Below are 17,564 nucleotides of genomic sequence, written 5' to 3' on the forward strand. Positions count from 1 at the left end.
CGGTATGTGGAATATAACATTTTCTGAACGATGAGGTCACCTCACATCTGTGTTTAATTGACATGGAAGTTTTACTTTCATTTTTGTATAGGGTTGTGGTCTGGTATTAAATTACCATCAGTTGTTGATTCAGGATTAACTAGATTTAACAAATTTTTACTGGACTTTGGAATTTATGAGATTTTTCCCTGCATTTGTTGTGTGGGTGAATACAACAAGAAAGAATTTTAGAAACAAAGAACTGCAGATTCTGGTTTATAAGATAGACTTTTATTCCAATATTGTGGTATAAAAAGTACTTATGCTTAATTAACTTTAGTGTATTTGTAGCACATGTTGTGCACTGTGGAACTTCAGTTCAGTTTAGTTTATTGTCACATGTACTGAGTTTTGTTGTGTGCTAAACAGTCAGTAGAAAGACAATACATGATTACAATTGATCCATTTATAGTGTATGGATACATGATAAGGGAATAATGTGTAGTGCAAGGTAAAGCCAGCAAAGTCCGATCAAAGATAGTCCGAGGGTCATCATAGTGGTAGAACGTCTTCAGTAACAAAGTAAAACTTGGCTCATGATAAAGTCATTCAGTACCAGTGTCTCAGAGGATGCAGTGAATATTGTAGTGAGTTCTTGTGCAAGAAAAACCTGCCCTAATGTTGCAACAAGGACTTGCCAACTGAGCACCCTCACACATTATCTACACAGAATAACACAATGTGTGGCTTTGGAGCACTGTTTCCATGTAGTTTTGCAAAGTGTCAATGGGACACACAAATGCAGTGATGATCATTGAAAAAAACGAAAGTAACATTATGCTGAAGACAGACACAAACTGCTGGAATAACTCAGCGGGTCAGGCAGCATCTCTGGAGAAATAGGTTTGAACCCTTCTTCAGAAGGAAAATACATTTTTCACCAGAGATGCTGCCTGACCCGCTGAGTAACTCCAACATTTTGTGTCTATCTTCTGTATAAACCAACATCTGTAGTTCCTTCTAAAGTAACAATATATCTCCTTAACTAAACAAACTGAGCAACCAATAATCGACAATGCAGATTGTGAACCAGGTGTCAGGTAGAATTATGATAAATCGGACACACAAAATAAAATAAAATTAGGTAAAGAGTGGATTATGAGAGAAAGTAATGAAAATTACAGAAAAATGCACGTTTAAAAAAAATCTCCCACAATAACTACCAAGTGAATCTGCTCCACTTGTTAAAACTACTTTTCATACCTAAAGACTTTAGGAATCTAAAAATTGGATTGCCTAGCACCCACTTTCTAGTTGATCTAATACCAGCAACATCAAGGCTCTATTCATATGAGTAAACCTGACCTTTTCTTGAGGCTGCACAATGACACAGCTAGTAGAGTTGCTGCCTCACAGCTCCACAAATTCAGGTTCAATCCTGACCTTGGGTGCCGTCTGCGTGGAGTTTGCACGTTCTTCCTTTGGGTTTCATCCGGGTGATCCGATTTCCTCCCACATGCCATGGAGCTGTGGGTCTGTAGGTAAATTGGCCTTGGGAAATTGCCCCTAGTGTTCAGGAAGTGGATGATAACACAGAAATATTGTAAACGGGTGATCGATGGTTGGCACGGATTCGGTGGGACGAAGGGCCTGTTTACACACTGTATGACTAAACTAAGCATAAATTAAATATGCACCACTTGACATCACTCATAGTGCATCTCTACCCATTCGGACATAAACTGCAGCAGAAAGCTTCACTTTATAATTGTCCTGGAACAGCTTGAGTGCAACCTGGATCCCATTGAACATGGTTGTTGCTTACCTTGCTATTTAAAGGGACACTTCACTGACATCGGAAAACCTGACTGGGCCTCTTTAAATGTGACCTCAGGTTGAAAACATACCTTCCAAAGTTTATATTCAAACTAGAAATTACTGTTTTTCCATCGTTTAGCTGCTGAGATATTCATTTAACAGGTGCCTCGGTAATGACACCCCTGGCAGTGGTCCACTGTTGGGGATGGTGCCATGGCCATGACTCATGATTCAGGATAGTCTGCAGAGACCAGAGCACACCAAGCCCTAAAGTCAGAGCCTTCAAATCCATAACATCCAAGCTGGTCCTCTCCGATGAACATGCATTCAGGTTTTCATTCTTGGCATTAGTTTAGTTTAGTGATACAGCGTGGAAGCAGGCCTTTGACTCACTGAGTCCGTGCCAACCAGCAAGCACTCATACACAAGTTCTACCTTACACACTAGGGACAATTTACAGAAGCCAATTAACCTACAAACCTGCATATCTTTGGAATTTGGGAGGAAACCGGAGCACCCGGAGACAACCCACGTGGTCACAGGGAGAACGTACAAACTCCATACAAACAGCACCCGTTGTCTGGGATCGAACCTGGGTCTCTGGCACTGTAAGGCAGCAACCCTACCACCCTGATATGTGACATTCTGCAGGAAGTCCTTTAACCACACTCTCGTGTCTGGACTGCTGCCGCCATGGTGGTCAAGGTCACATTGATTCTCTGCTTCCTTGTCACTGGGTCGTTCCGAGTGGCTGAAGTAAATTAAGGCTCTGTTCCCGAAGCTTTGCAACTAAGGTCACTTGGGCATGGCATTTGCCTAAAACATCACTTTATTTGCTTTGATTTGAGGGAGGAACAGAGGACATCTGGAGTGCTGAACGATGCCAACATTGCTGGCTTCCAACAATTGCAGGCAGTCACTGACTGCAGGAATTGATCACCATTGATTGCATTGCCTGAAATGTGAGATTGCTTCATGAAATCAGACCTCCGCAGAAAAAAATATTTTTTGTGAGAATCTCCATTCTATCAGTGCAAACGATGATGCGCCGATCACCTTGATGTATTTTACTTTACTTAAATGGACAAACAAGATTCGGTAAATTCGGAAAAAAATCAATGCCAGCTCTGAATAGAGCAATCTGATTCCTCCCCTCATTATTACACTGTAACATGCAATTCACTGTTTCTCACATGACCACTAACTCGCTTTTGATTCTTTTGTCACTTACCTACGCCAAAGGATAATTTACAGTGGACATGTTGAGTTTGGGATGCTGGGGAAAAGCAGAAACCTGGTAGATGGAGAAACCTGCCTACATGGTTAAGGAGAGAACATGAAAACTCTGAAAGACCAGCATCAGTGGTCAGAATTGAACCCATGCCCCAGAATCTCTGAAGGAGTACGCCACACCATGGTTTCGTTCAACATTGTCCCACCATGGACAAGTTGACTATGGTAGTCACTTCATGCCAGGCTCTTCTTATGGTGGACATTCCTCAGGAGCACATATCTGTTTGACCAGGACTTGCGTATCCCTTTGAGTGAATGTCGAAGCCTTCACCTGTCCTCTCCAGTTTAGGTTGCAGCTAAACACAGCAGCCATGCAGAGTGTGTATTGAAAGGATGAAGGATGATGGACCATCTGAATCCTACACAGCAAAGTTTCAGGAGCTAAGAACAAAATTATGCATGATCCCATGTTAGCGCCAGCTTCTAGTGTAAACCATCCAAATGTTATCTCAAACTGGATTTTAGCCAATTCTGTGATTTTCCTTTTGTGGAGAACCATGTGTTAGAACACCAAAACTGGGTGCAGTCCAATTTCTAGACTCTTAAACTGACAGGGTCATTCATTAACTATTTGTGGTGATTTTAGTCCAGTTCTGCAACAGTAGTTCAGCAGCTTCTGTGCAGCTAAATAGGGTGCAGATGTGCAAATGTGGACTGTCACTTAAGCAGGCACAACTACGAACTTCCTCAGATAAAGCAGCCTCATCAGAAGTTGCTGTCTGATTAGTGTATAAATAACAATGAACTCACTTACCCTCCCTGTTATTTCATCAGAAAAAACGGTCAGGATTTAGGGACAAATGTTAAAAGTTCTGGTCTCTATCAGTAGCAACACTGTGTTACCCCGTGTTTAAGAAACATTGATGTATTACAGCCTTGTATCTGGGCTCAGATCCAGGTTCACTGGATGATGAGCAATCCATAGATTAAGGCTCAGATTTTGACCTACAGACTGATAAATGAGGCGCAAAATAAAATTAGGATCTGTGCCCAAAATGTAACAACCGAGACTTAACTTAATATTTAAATCCTGTGAGGGACAAGTGGATGCAATAGTTAAGCACATCTTCAACTTACAGATCATGGCAGTATTAAGGATTACATCCTGAAACTTTTAGGAGAGAATGCTGTCTGGAAATGAAACAGCCAGCAATGTGATCAATGTAAAATTCTTCTTTATATAAACCACATAGGAATATCATATTGAAATACCATGTAAGTATTAAGGATATTAAAGACATCTCTGTAACATTAGGTCATACAGCATAGGGACCTCTAAGTCCATGGTGCCTGGATGGGTTCTCTGGAAGAACCATCTAATAGGCCATTTCCCCTGCCCTACACACAACAATTTTACTATATTTAAACAAAATGACTGGCTCTCCTTTGGAAAATCGTCATTATATTTAGTTCATGCAACATTTTAAGGAGTGAATAATGGCAAAACAACACCTTGCATTAACAATATTCCCACATCTTCCCTTTGATTATCACCACACTTATCTTACATTTGTCTCCTTTAGTTTCCGCCAGTGAAAGTATTTTCTCTATAATTACTCCATCACCATCAATCTTCTGTTGAATTCACCCTTCATCTTGTTCAGCACAAACATAGTGGGCCGAAGGGCCTGTTCCTGTGCTGTACTGTTCTATGTTTTTATTTGGTGAAGATCTACAGAGATTCAATGATCTTTGATCTTTGTGTTAAGTACATGTAACTGATAGCTGTTGAATTCCCCCTTAATGTCCGTAGCTCCAAGGTAAACAAATACTGTACCTCGATTCCCTCTTCTTAACCTAAGCCCCACCACTATGGTTTCATTACAACTCCCACAACAAATACTTGACGTCCTTAGCAAAAGTGGTGCACAGACGTAAATACAATGCAAGAGATGAGTCACCAACTTTATAGAGATATCACATCATAGAAATATTACATTTCCATCTTTTATTTATCAATGGCAATTTAAATTCTCTCTAGCAAGCAGGTAAAGGGTAAAATCTGTGGGGGAGGGGAGGGGAGTAGAGGAAATGGGGATAGAATAACATGGCAAGAACACAGTTTTAGTGGAAACGGATGCTTGATGCTCATTGCAGACTCAGTGGGCTGAACAGCTTATTTCCATGGTGTTAGATTTTATGGCTGTATAATTATTCCCCAAAGCTCCAGAACTGGACAGACTTATCATCGATAACATTTGCATTTGTCTTGTGTTTAGTCCCCTTTCACATCCCGAATGAATGCACACAAACTTTGCAATGTAACATATGCTCTGCTAAATGCAAGAGATTTTCAAACGGGCTGATAACTTGCAAGAGGATGAATTCTCATAGTAAATAGCAAAGGAATTGTTTGACAAAAGTTTTTCACTCAAAATGGTAGTATATTGCAAACATCCTGTCCTCCACTATCCTATCACAAAGATCATTGAATCCCTGTCGATCTTCACCAAATAAAAACATGGAACTGTGCAGCACAGGGACAGGCCCTTTGCCCATAATATTTATGTCACACATGATGCCATGTTAAACTGATCTCATCTGCCAGTACATGATCCAAATCCTTCTCTTCCTTGCACTTCCATGTGCCTAACTAAAAGCCTCTTAAATGCCACTATCATATCAGCCTCCACCACTACCACTGGTAATGATTTCAAGCCCCCAGCACTCTGTGTAGAAAAACGTGCCCCGCACATTTCCATTAAACTTTCCCCGTCTCACATTATAGCTATGCCCTCTAGTGTCGGACATGTCCACCCTGGCAAAAAGGTAATGATTGTCTACCCTATCTATACCTCTCATAATTTTATATCCCTCTATCAAGTCTTCCCTCAACCTCTGACATTCCAGAGAAAACAATCCAAGTCTATTTAACCTCTGTTTGAGAAGGAACTGCAGATGCTGTGAAATCGAAGGTACACAAAAATGCTGGAGAAACTCAGCGGGTGCAGCAGCATCTATGGAGCGAAGGAAATAGGCAACGTTTCGGGCCAAAGCCCTTCTTCAGTCTGAAGAACTGAAGAAGGGTTTCAGACTGAAGAAATGTTAAGAGTAAGCAGAAATGACACCATCCCATCTCACTGTGAAGAAAATGTCACCTGTTGTTCAGGTTGTGAATCCTTCCCATTCCTGAAACCTAATTCAAAACACAACCACGATGATTTTGGGCAAACTGCCCTGTATTTTTATAACCCCTGTACTGAAAACTGATTTCGCTGTATGGTGGTGGTAGTATTTCACAATATATTTTTGATATAAATTAATTCTGGAATGAAAATGTAATGTGAACCATTCACCACAATACTTACTGCAACTGCGTTGATTTAATCAAACCAATGATCAGTTTCAATATCATTGGTGTCCTTTCCTATATTAATCCCCAACCAATATCACTGTAAAGAGATTATCTGGCTGCTACAATGCCTTGATTACAACAGTGACCTTACCTCATTAGGCTTAAAGTGCTTTGTGAAGTCCGAAGGGGAGATGAAAAGCTCTACATGAGCACAATGTTCTTTCAGAGTTACTGGAACTAAAAATCAGTTTACTTAGTTTAGTTTAGCTAAGTTTAGTTTAGTTTAGATACTGTGTGGAGACAGGCCCTTTGGCCCACCGAGTCCACAACGACCAATGATCACCTGTACACTAGTTTTATCCTTCAATCTAGGGACAATTTACAGAAGCCAAGTAACCTACAAACCTGTACCTCTTTGGAGTGTGGGAGGAAACCAGGGAACCCGGAGAAACCCTATGCAGTCACAGGGAGAACGTACAAACTATGTATAGACAGCACCCGTAGTCAAGTTCAAACCCGGGTCTTTGGTGCCGTAAGGCAGTAACGCAGCACTCTACCGTTACGCCATTGTGCGCTAAGTCTGATTTGCATTTATTTATGTATGTGCCGGCATCTATTTTCAACAATTACATTCTCAAACTTCATGGTAGGCTAATGCAGAAGATCAAGATACATTGAAGACAAAAGGGGTAGAATGTTATTATTCTTGCTGGAGACCTGTGACCAGTGGTGTTCCACGTGGGTCATTGCTGGGACTTGTTTTGTTTACGACATATAAATGGCTTGGATGAAAATGTAGATGGATTGGTTAGTAAGTTTGTAGAAGATATAACAATTGGTGGAGTTGCATACAGCGAAGAATGCTGTCAAAGTATATAATAGGATATAGATCAGTTACAGATATGGGTGGAAAATGGTTGGTGGAGCTTTATCTGGAAAAGTGTGAATGTTTATTTTGGGAGATCAAAATACAGGAAAGTATATAGTTAGTGGCATGACCCTCAACCACATTAACATACAGAGAGATCTTGGGCCCAAGTCCATAGTTCCCTGAAAGTAGCAAGTAGATACTCTGATTTAAAAAAAAAGCAAATGGTATGCTTGCCTTCAACATTTGAAGCATTATGAGAGTGAGGAAATCATGTTGCTTTATAGGGTGCCTTTGGAATACGAGTGCAATTTGTGTTGCCCTAATACAGGGGAAATGTGGAATCTTTGAAGAGAGTGCAGAAGAGGTTTACCAAGATCCTGCCCAGATTATACAATATTAGCTACAAGGAAAAATTGGGCAAACTTGGATTATTTTCTCTGGAGCCTCAAAATATGAAGAGAAACCTGATACAGGTTTATAAAACTATGAGAGGCATAGATAGGGCATAGACAGTCAGAATCCGTTACGCAGGTTGTAACTTTCAAATACTGGATGGCAGAGCTTTAAGGTGAGATGTATAGAGTTTAACAGAAATGTTCAGGGCACGTTTTTTTACATAGAGTGTGGTGGGTGTCTAGAACGGGCTGCCAAGGGTAGTGGTGGAAGCAGATATAATGGTGGCATTTAAGGGGCCTTTAGATAGGCACATAAATATATACGGAATGGAGGGATATGGATCATGTGCAGGTAGAATGGATTAATTGGGCTAAAGGACATGTTCTTGTACTGTACTGTTCAATGTTGTATGCATCCATTGGTGTAGCATTGTCGCCTATTTCAGGCAACTATGGGTTTAAATCCCACACCAGAAATCAAAGCACAACAGGGCAGCACAGTGCCACGGGGGGTAGAGTTGCTGCGTCACAGCACCAAAGACCCAGATTCAATCCTGACTATGGGAGCTGTCTGTACGGAGTTCGTACATTCTCCCCGTGATCGTATGGATTTTCTCCGGGTGCTATCTCTGGGAATTATTCCCATTCGCCCCTGGCTAGCTCAAGTAGCATCACTACAAGAACCAATTGCCTGAATAGGACAAAACTGGGAACATCAGATGCGAGTACAGATAATTTAGGTGATGACTTGCATGTGGGACAGCTCCACCACTTCAGAGGAAGGCAGATTTTACCGGGAACAACGTTTGTCGTGGATGAATCCAATTCAATGGACTGTTGAATATCTTCTCTTCTGTTCTAACATACTGTAACAGTTGAATGGCTTTCAAATCTTAAAATAGACAGCACACTGGGGCAATGAGTAGCAATGCTGCCTCGTGTCTCCAGTGGTTCAGGTTCAACCGCGACCTCTGTGGTATTTGATCATTCTCCCCGTGACCCTGTGGGTTTCCTCTGGGATGCTCCATTTATTTTCTTCCCACATCCCAAAATTCTTCTGGTTAAACAGCTTAATTCTGCTTGTTAGTCGGGCTGGATGAAGAACAATAAATCCCCCAAGCACTTTGAGCAACTTTGCGCTCTGAATAGATAGGTGTATACATTTACCCATTCAGTCATCTGATGTGGAATAATTAGAAACAACACAGATATGTATGCAACAATAGAATGTACTGGTGTAATATATAAAATGTATGTATATATCCTGCTAATTTACATATCAAATTATGCAATGGTATAACATTATACATAAATATATCATAGTTAGATGAACCAATAAATAACTTTCTCACTGTAATCTCCCTTTACCTAGAGGTGATGTTGGTTGAAGCATTTTTGTTTAATTCACTTTTAAATCTGGTTCTTCACTATTTTCAAGACATTTCCTGCAAAATGACAGCTTTCAAGCACGAGGTTATGGTCCAGGTGGCAAGTTCAGAAATGTGAAAGTATTGAAACAGGATGTTACCCTGTCCCAAACCATTTATAATCCTTTTCATAATCTCATTGACTTGATATTCAGTCACTGAACCGCTGATATAAATTCACAGTTTATTTGTGGTCCCCAAGTACATATAAATGTACTACACTTTATACTGAATTCATTGTTGTTAACTTACAGTGAGTAATGTACATGCACAATGTGAGTATTCTTCTTGGCCAAATTTGCATGTTCTCTCATGTTGGCCGTATCTCGAGTCTGGGGAGATTTTAGTCTTGTGGTAGCTTCTGACCCCACTCCTTCAGGTAATAACATCATAAGCACATATTGGTGAAGGGAAAACGTTGGCCATATTGGTTCTCGTTCCTTTTCCCTTTATTTCCTCTTTCCTTATTTACTTTCTGTTTGAGAGGCAAAGTGGCTCAAGGTGAAAAGGATTCCTCATAACAACAATACCACCAAAATGGTTTCCTCACTGCTTTATAGAGTGGCTGCTAGGTTCGTCATTAGTAAGGGCATCAATGGTTACAGGGGAAAGACAGGCCACTTGGGTTGCGAAGGAAAAATTAATCAGCCATGATCGAATGGCAGAGCAGACTCAATGGGCCAAATTCTGCTCCTATGTCTTTTAAACTTCTTAACGTGTGACCTTCCCAAACTTTCAGTGTCAATCCCAAATTTCTTCGGACTTGCTTTGATGGTGTCCTCACAATGTTTCCTTTGACCTCTGCAATTTCTTTGGCCTCGGCTGAACTTGGAATACAGAGGTTGTTTCAGGAGGCAACCATCCAACATGTGCTTATGGTGATGTTTTGATATCATGTTCTCATTACAGCTAGTTTTAGCTTCAGACACTGGGATTGTATGATGGTTTTTCCATTAGATTCTGAGAGTTGATTGAAGGCTGTCCTGATGGCACCATCCCAAGGTCTTTCAAGATTCTAGTTAGAAAACCCAGGTTTCACATCTGTAAAGAAGCATTGCCATCGAAGCTTGGTTAGAGTCCAGAGACCATGATTGTTGAATGTGTGGTGAATTAGCTTCTCATAGGCGGAACTTGTAAATTTTATTCTGCGGATAGACACAAAGTGCTGCAGTAACTCAAAGAGTGAGGCAGCATGTCTGTAGAAAGAGGATGGGTGACATACTAGGATGGGAAGAATGGTTTGGACCTGAAACATCACTCATCCTTTTTTTCCAGATATGTTCCCTGACCTATTGAGTTACTCCAGCACTTTTTGACTATCTTTGGTATAAACCAGCATCTGCAGTTCTTTGTTTCTAAGTTTATTCTGTACTTGGCATATTTATATCTCAAGGATGTTTGTATAACAGATGCAAAAAAACAAATGGACTTGCCATCTAAAAAAGAATTTCCAGTATCCAAACTTCAAATGAAACTTTGGCACATGCAAAAGATGTGAGCTAATATTCTGGGCTCATCCGTAAGATTAAGCACGATCCTCATTTTAACACATTACTTTTTTATGGTGATTTTTTTAATGGAAAGCCCACAGATTTTTCATGTGAGAAGCAGTACCAATCTTAGGCTTTCACATAGTTAAAGCATAACAACCCCAGTCCCTATGCAGTAAACGTGACACAAATCAAATGTTTTAGCCAAACCTGGTCTAGAGTCGGCCTCTTTCAGCAAAACTGAAATCTAACCTCACTTTCCAATGGGAAACAATGTAGTCCGACAGTTCCCCCCCCCCCCCTCCCCCCCCCCCACCACCACCTTTTCCTCCACCCCCTCGACCCAAATTAGGGGAATCTGCCTTAATCTCCGCAAATAACCCCCCAAAATATATCAGCTGTACTCAAGATGGTTTTCAGAAAAGCTTCAGATTGAACCAACCTCCCTCTACATCTTTTCAATCAGTAACAAGTTCTAAGATGCCTTCAAAAATTCATAAGTTATAGGAGCAGAATTAGGCCATTTGGCCCATCAGGTCTACTCCGCCATTCAATCATGGCTGATCTATCTTTCCCTCTCAACTCCATTCTCCTGCCTTCTCCCCATAACCCCTGACATCCCGCACCAATCGAGAACCGGTTAATCTCCGCCTTGGGCCATAACTTGACCTCACCTGACTGTCAGCCAACACTATCACTTTCAGAAGTGTAAATCAAGCCGACCATCCCATCAACGAGTAGACCACAGATTCGGGAACCAACTGATCTTCCAGCAAGAGCTCCATTATCCATGCTGCAATGGAGAAATAATAAATGTGAATTGGTAGAAAGAAGATCCAAGCAGCAAAGGTGTAAGAGAAACCACTGCATGCACTGTAGTGACTGTAGTCATAAGCTAAAGGTGCATCTGTAGACATTTGAGATCACATAACACTATTGAATAAGTTCTTAGTCAGCCTTTCTTCTGAAACTAATATCACCTTTGCAATAAAGTAGTCCCGTCTCAATTTGGTGCCTTTGGTGAGATCTAGCTGAGTTCATATTGATCACCATGTTCCCCAAATTACAACGGCAACTGTGCTTCAAAGCTTCTTACATAGAACATAAAATATAGAACATTACAGCATAGGAAGAGGCCTTTCAGTCCACAATGTCTATGCCAAGCTTGATGCCAAGTTAAACTAATCTTATCTGCCTGCACATGATTCCTATCCTCCATTGCCTTCATATGCATATGGCTATCCAAAACCCCCCTTTGGTAACTGCCTCCACCAGCTCTATCATTACCCCTCAGTCTCTGATGTTTCAGAGAGAGCAATCCAAGTTTGTAATTTTCTTTGGACATTAAGTTCTTTAGGATAGCTGGAACCAATGAGGATGAGTAATTTGTGCCCAGATCAGTACTGTTTAATGCCCATTATAGATGCATCTGGACATTCTACTCTTTGTGGAATCGAATTTCAGAAGTGATGCACAACGTATAATCCCTTGTTGCACATTTTGCTCTACTGATTCAAGGATAAATACAAATTCTTTCTTCAAAGACAGAAAGCAAGTGTATGCACTTAGAAGAAGGGTCTTGGCCGGAAACGTCACCTCTTCCTTCGCTCCATTGATGCTGCCTCACCCGCTGAGCTTCTCCAGCATTTTTGTCTACCTTCGATTTTTCCAGCATCTGCAGTTCTTTCATAAGCATCTTATGCACTTAGAATGATCATTATTAAAAAAAAGCTACAGATGCAGGAATAGCATGGAGTAAGGCAGAAATGGAGAAATAATTAATAATACAACATATAATAGAAAGGCATATTGTAAAATGAAACAGCAGGTACTGTTTGCCAAGCAACATACAGAATTGATTCCTCTTTGTGCTAACCAAGATTTAATATTATCGTAAAAAATATACACATTACGAGGAGAAATAGTATTATATTCTATTTGATATAAATGAAAGCACCAAGAGTAAACTTCAATAATTTCATTATTCTCAAATAAATCAGATTAAAATCTAATTGTAGATCTGCTTCTGATGTGACCGTTGACTGAAAACGTCATAACATAGGGAGCAGGCCAGAAGGAAAGGCAATCCATTAACATAAGCAGCAATGACATCTCGACAATGTTCTCCTGTGGCTAATCTTTATTAGACTGATTAATACAAAGCTTATCCTGCTGTGTCTGAGTTATGGTCCTACAATGACAAAATTATTAGAAGAATTGTAATATAAATTCTATAGTCTGAACTAAAGATGCCATTTAAATAAAAAATAAATGTATGCAATTTAGTGTATGTATCTGTTTTGATTGTGTGTGTGTGAGCTGAGCTTTATGCAAATGTTTTTAACACGTTTAAAGCCACCGAAGAACTAATGTTTAATCTCATAAGCAAAGTCTGTTGAGCCAAACTTCTGACTTAATTCACTGAGCCTTAAACTAATGTTTGAAGTACTTTAGAGATGAACAGCTGTACAGGGCTGGCCTTGGGGTGCGTTCTCTTGCGTGCAAATAAGTGAACAACTGCCATTGGACATAAATTTTCCACAGTATTTTTTTAAACAAATATTGTAAAACGGGAGGGGGAAACTTTGCACCAAACTAATACAACAGTGACAACTGCTGCTGGAACTTGCCTTCCACTCCTCCTGCTCCCCACCCCACTCCACTCCCCACTTTCAGGTCCATAGAAGCTGGAGGGAGTTCACGCAGACCAATACAATGCTCCCATCCAAAGATATCATTTTCCCTACGAATCCTGCAGAGTCCAGATTGTATGGAAAGACTTCAACACACCTCCCTTTTAAAATGATTTTATGGTACCGTATTTCTGCTCAGTTATAGAATCATACAGCATAGAAATGGACCCAAAATGCTGGAGTAATTCAGCGGGTCAGGCAGCATCTCTGGAGAGAAGGAAAATGGGCGATGTTACGGGTTGACAACCTTCTTCAGATTGAAGGGTCTCAACACGAAACGTCGTCAATTCCTTCCCTCCAGAGATGCTGCCTGACCTGCTGAGTTAATCCAGCATTTTGGGTCTACCTTCGATTTAAAAAAGCATCTGCAGTTCTTTCTTAATACATGCAAATGGACCCTTTGGCCCAGCTTTCATTTAGTTTAATTTAGTTTAGTTTAGTTCAGTTTGGTTTAATTTTGTTGATTGGCTCAATACCTGGTTACAGTGAAAAGCTTTTGTTGCATGCTGACCAGTCAGTGGAAAGACAATACATGATTACAGTCCATAGTGTACAGATTCGATAAAGAGAACAATGCGAAAAATGTTTAGTGCAGTAAAGTCTGATCAAAGATAGTCCGAGGATTTCCAATGAGGTAGATAGTAGCTCAGGACTGCTCTCTAGTTGTTGGTAGAATGGTTTGGTTGCCTGACAACAGATGGGACAAAACTGTCCCTGAATCTGGAGATATGCATTCTTACACCTATACATTTTGCCCGAAGGGAGAGGGGAGATGAGGGAATGACCGAGGTGAGACTCGTCATTGATTGTGCTGCTGGCCTTGTGGAGGCAGCTTGAGGTGTAAGTGGAGTCAATGGATGGGAGATTGGTTTGTCCCTGCTGACGTTATTTTTACAGTTTTTGTACTACTTCACTTCTAATCTTTTACTAGACCAACTGTCACGAGTTGACTGGCTAGGCATCTGGTGCCAACTAATGCCATTTCCCCTGATGCAGCTGACAAAGTGTGGCAAAGATAGCTGTATCCAACTTTCCGTCAGTCCCCTCGTAGATCTGTAAGCCTTTTTTAAAATTCAGCAGAGGGTTCCTTATATCAATACAGAAGCTAAAGGCTTGCATACCTGGAGCTTCCACAAGACGCTGACTGCTTTCAGTTTACTTTAGAAAGCCATGCATGCACACGGACATGAATAGAGAGATGCTGGGCTATAATTATCAAGCCATTTTGTCTAATCAGCCTCGAGGTCAACATTCAGATACTGAGCCCTGCTTATTTTATAAAGATGTGTTTGATTTGAGACACAGGTGGGTGGTCAGTTTGCTTTCAGACAGTGGCCACTGGAATTAGGTCACTGACTGGGGTAAAGCAACGCCAGATAAACTTTCACAGCAGAAGTCACATCTGATCCACATTAATCAATAAAGTATGAACATGCATTCACAATAGGGCAGGCTGTGAGCACGCTGAGATAGGGAGGGTTGCAAAGTTATTTTTGGAGTTGATGTGAGAAGGGGGGGGGGGGGGGGCTAGAGAGGGAAGTGGCTGCCGTGCGCTGAGCCTCACTGGGGACTTAATGCATGACTTCTCTCCCGTGAGCAGCTTTTTACGGAGAGCTATCCTTTTTATTTGTAGGATGATCCGGCTGCTTACCTTGACTATAAGCTGTTTTGCATGAGGAGTGGACGAGTTTCAGGGAGGTCCATATCCCAGCTGTTGCCTGTGATAATGAATGACCCTCAGTCAGGCTGCAGCCTTCTGTGCTTGGGGGAGGAGCAGATATCCAGGAGGCAGAAGAAAGGGCCAAAGTAATATTAACCTATACACAATGACGCTCAAAGAAAGCATTTGCTTCCAATCTGGCTGGTAGAAAAGTGCCCGTCACGTTTGGCTCCAGAGCTTCATAAAGTGAAATGTGCAACAGATGGATCCACACTAATGGGACATTTATTTCACTTCTATCAGATTTAAGTTCAATTGACTGCCCTGCCTTGTTGCTATTCAGAAGCAGGTGAGTATAACTCCTGGCAGTAAGTGAGGGTTTTGCTACAGGCTGCGATAAACAAAGGCAAAAACATTTTACTGGGAAACTGAACCCTTTCAGTATATCGTTGTCTCGCATGGAATTGACCTGTGTGTGACTTTAAGCAGTAGTTCTTGCTACTGGTTTACAGTGAAAATCTGGATAAAAAGATAATTCTCACAAATATTATTTATGTTGGAGATGACTTGTTCAAAAATGGTGAATATTCAGATGAGTTGGGATAATATACTGATAACGATATGTGTTGAGTGGAGTTTCTACTATTCAGCAGAGTGAAGGTTACTCATTGTGGCTTAGAACAGTTTACAACTAACAAAGCTAGAGTTACTCAGTATTACTGTGCATGGTCATGTATTCGACACTTATGTCAGTTCACCTCAATCAGGTAAGCAAAGAGTTACTTGCTGTGTAGGAAGTTTGACGGGTTCCTGCTTATTTAGCAGCATAAGATTGTGATAACTGAATGGCATTGTTACATGGCTTCAGAATTACTGGCAGCCTTGGTTTAGGAAATAAGGCCTATTTATTCGAGATACTCAAGTTTGTCATTTCTTTGGCAGACCGTAACATTTTGTGTTAAAGTGTATAACATATCTATTTCATTTCCAGGAATTAAAGGATCATAATTCAAGGTGGATTCTACAAGATTGAAATGCTCTATTTTAAGACATCCTTCAGTGGCACTTGCTACAAACGCATATTTGTAAAATATTTTGTTTTGAAGAGGAAAGTCAGATAAGACTAGCCAGTTTAATTTAGCTTAATTTAGAGATGCATGGAAGCAGCATGGAAACAGGCCCTTTGGCCCATCGGGTCCGCGCCAACCAGCGATCACCCTGTGCAGTAGCACTATCCTATACACTAGGGACGATTTACGATTATTACCAAAGCCAAATTAACCTATAAACCTGTACGCCTTTGGAGTGTGGGAGGAAACCTGTGCACCCGGGAAAAACCCATGCGGTCATGGGGAGAACGTACAAACTCTGTACAGACAGCACCCGTAGTCAGGATTGAACCTGGGTCTCTGCCGCTGTAAGGCCTCTGTGCCACCGTGCCGCACCAATGTGGGGATTATATTGTAGTCCATAATATCGATCATGAAGGTGGTGCTATATAGTTAACCTGCCTCAGCTGATTGCTGCATTGGCAATATAACAGCCTCATGATGCCTCTTCATTGTGCGATGGGAGTGTCAGCAGAGGGTCAGTATCATAGAACATCGAACAGCACAGCACAAGAAGGGCCTTTGGGCCCACAATGTCTGAGCCGATGCTTCGTTAAACTAATCAATCCAAGGAAGCCTGTGGGAAATTATGTTCATTCCCACTTGCTTTTAAGCTGTTTAAAATATACAATTGTAGTTCATAATCATTTGTTATCAGAATTAGATAGATTAAGTGAAAATGCGATCATTACTTCACAAACATGAGAGAGACATTTGCACTGACCATGATAAAACTGATTTTAATGCCAGTGTCTAACTATGGGGTCTGATGATGCCTTGTCAATTTTGAGAGGACACCAGTGAGAGCCAGGAGATAAGAGATCAGTTGAGCTGAGAGATTCCTTGATTATATTTTAGGTCCAGATTTAACTCTCCTTTTGCTCAGGGGCCAATAAAACTGCTCATATCAATATATTTTTGGGTGCTGTGAACATTTGCTTCAGGTTGAGTTGCCCCAGTTGTAGCAGGGAATTCATTTCTATATATGTGGTAGGACTATGAGTTACATAGTTTAGAACGTCATCTGACTGCTTCATCTGTGAGATTGGGATATCCTTGATATGGAGCAATGGCCCATGGGACTAGAGCAGAACATGACAATAAATACAGATCTTTGATTCCAGGGTAATTGGTGTCATTATCTTACCTGGAAGGTGCAACAGAATTTGATCTCAAAGATCTTTATTTCAGATCTGGTCTGGATCTACACTTGAATTGCCAAGGCATAATAGACTACAGACCGAGGTAGGACCCTTCTTCAGTCTGAAAAAGGGTCCCAACCCAAAACATCACCTTTTGATGTTCTGCAGAGATGCTGCCTGACCCACTGAGGTACTCCAGCACTTTGTGTCCTTTTGCGTAGACCAGCAACTGCAGTTCCTTATTTCTACATCGGTATTTGGCAGAGACATAATGGGTTGAAAGGTCTATTTCTGTGCTGTACATCTCCCTGCATCTATGACATCACTCATCTAATCATTTTGCATTAAAAGTTAGATTGTTGCAATGAATTACAATCACCGTTAATGTGTCT

The 17,564-nt window shown here is 41.0% G+C and overlaps 1 protein-coding gene and 1 long non-coding RNA gene across 7 annotated transcripts in view; one reads left to right on the forward strand and one right to left on the reverse strand.

Moving 5' to 3' along the window:
* LOC129707254 (eyes absent homolog 1-like) overlaps positions 1-17,564 on the forward strand; it is a 207,803-nt gene that overhangs the window by 52,102 nt on the left and 138,137 nt on the right. The window contains exon 1 of one of the 6 annotated variants that reach the window (XM_055652147.1): positions 15,088-15,270. The exons of the other annotated variants lie outside the window; for them this stretch is intronic. Within the exon in view, the coding sequence (XP_055508122.1) occupies positions 15,173-15,270 (98 nt within the window). The 5' untranslated portion in view covers positions 15,088-15,172. Of the gene's footprint in view, positions 1-15,087; positions 15,271-17,564 lie in introns of those variants that run through there. 6 annotated transcript variants of the gene reach the window in all.
* Positions 7,729-15,036, reverse strand: LOC129707256 (uncharacterized). The gene is made up of 3 exons (XR_008725160.1): positions 14,913-15,036; positions 11,243-11,361; positions 7,729-10,119 (listed from the first exon to the last, which is right to left on the reverse strand). It is a non-coding gene; the product is annotated as an uncharacterized LOC129707256 (long non-coding RNA).

Source organism: Leucoraja erinacea, chromosome 21 (assembly GCF_028641065.1).
Source record: "Leucoraja erinacea ecotype New England chromosome 21, Leri_hhj_1, whole genome shotgun sequence".
NCBI classification, from domain to species: Eukaryota; Metazoa; Chordata; class Chondrichthyes; order Rajiformes; family Rajidae; genus Leucoraja; species Leucoraja erinaceus.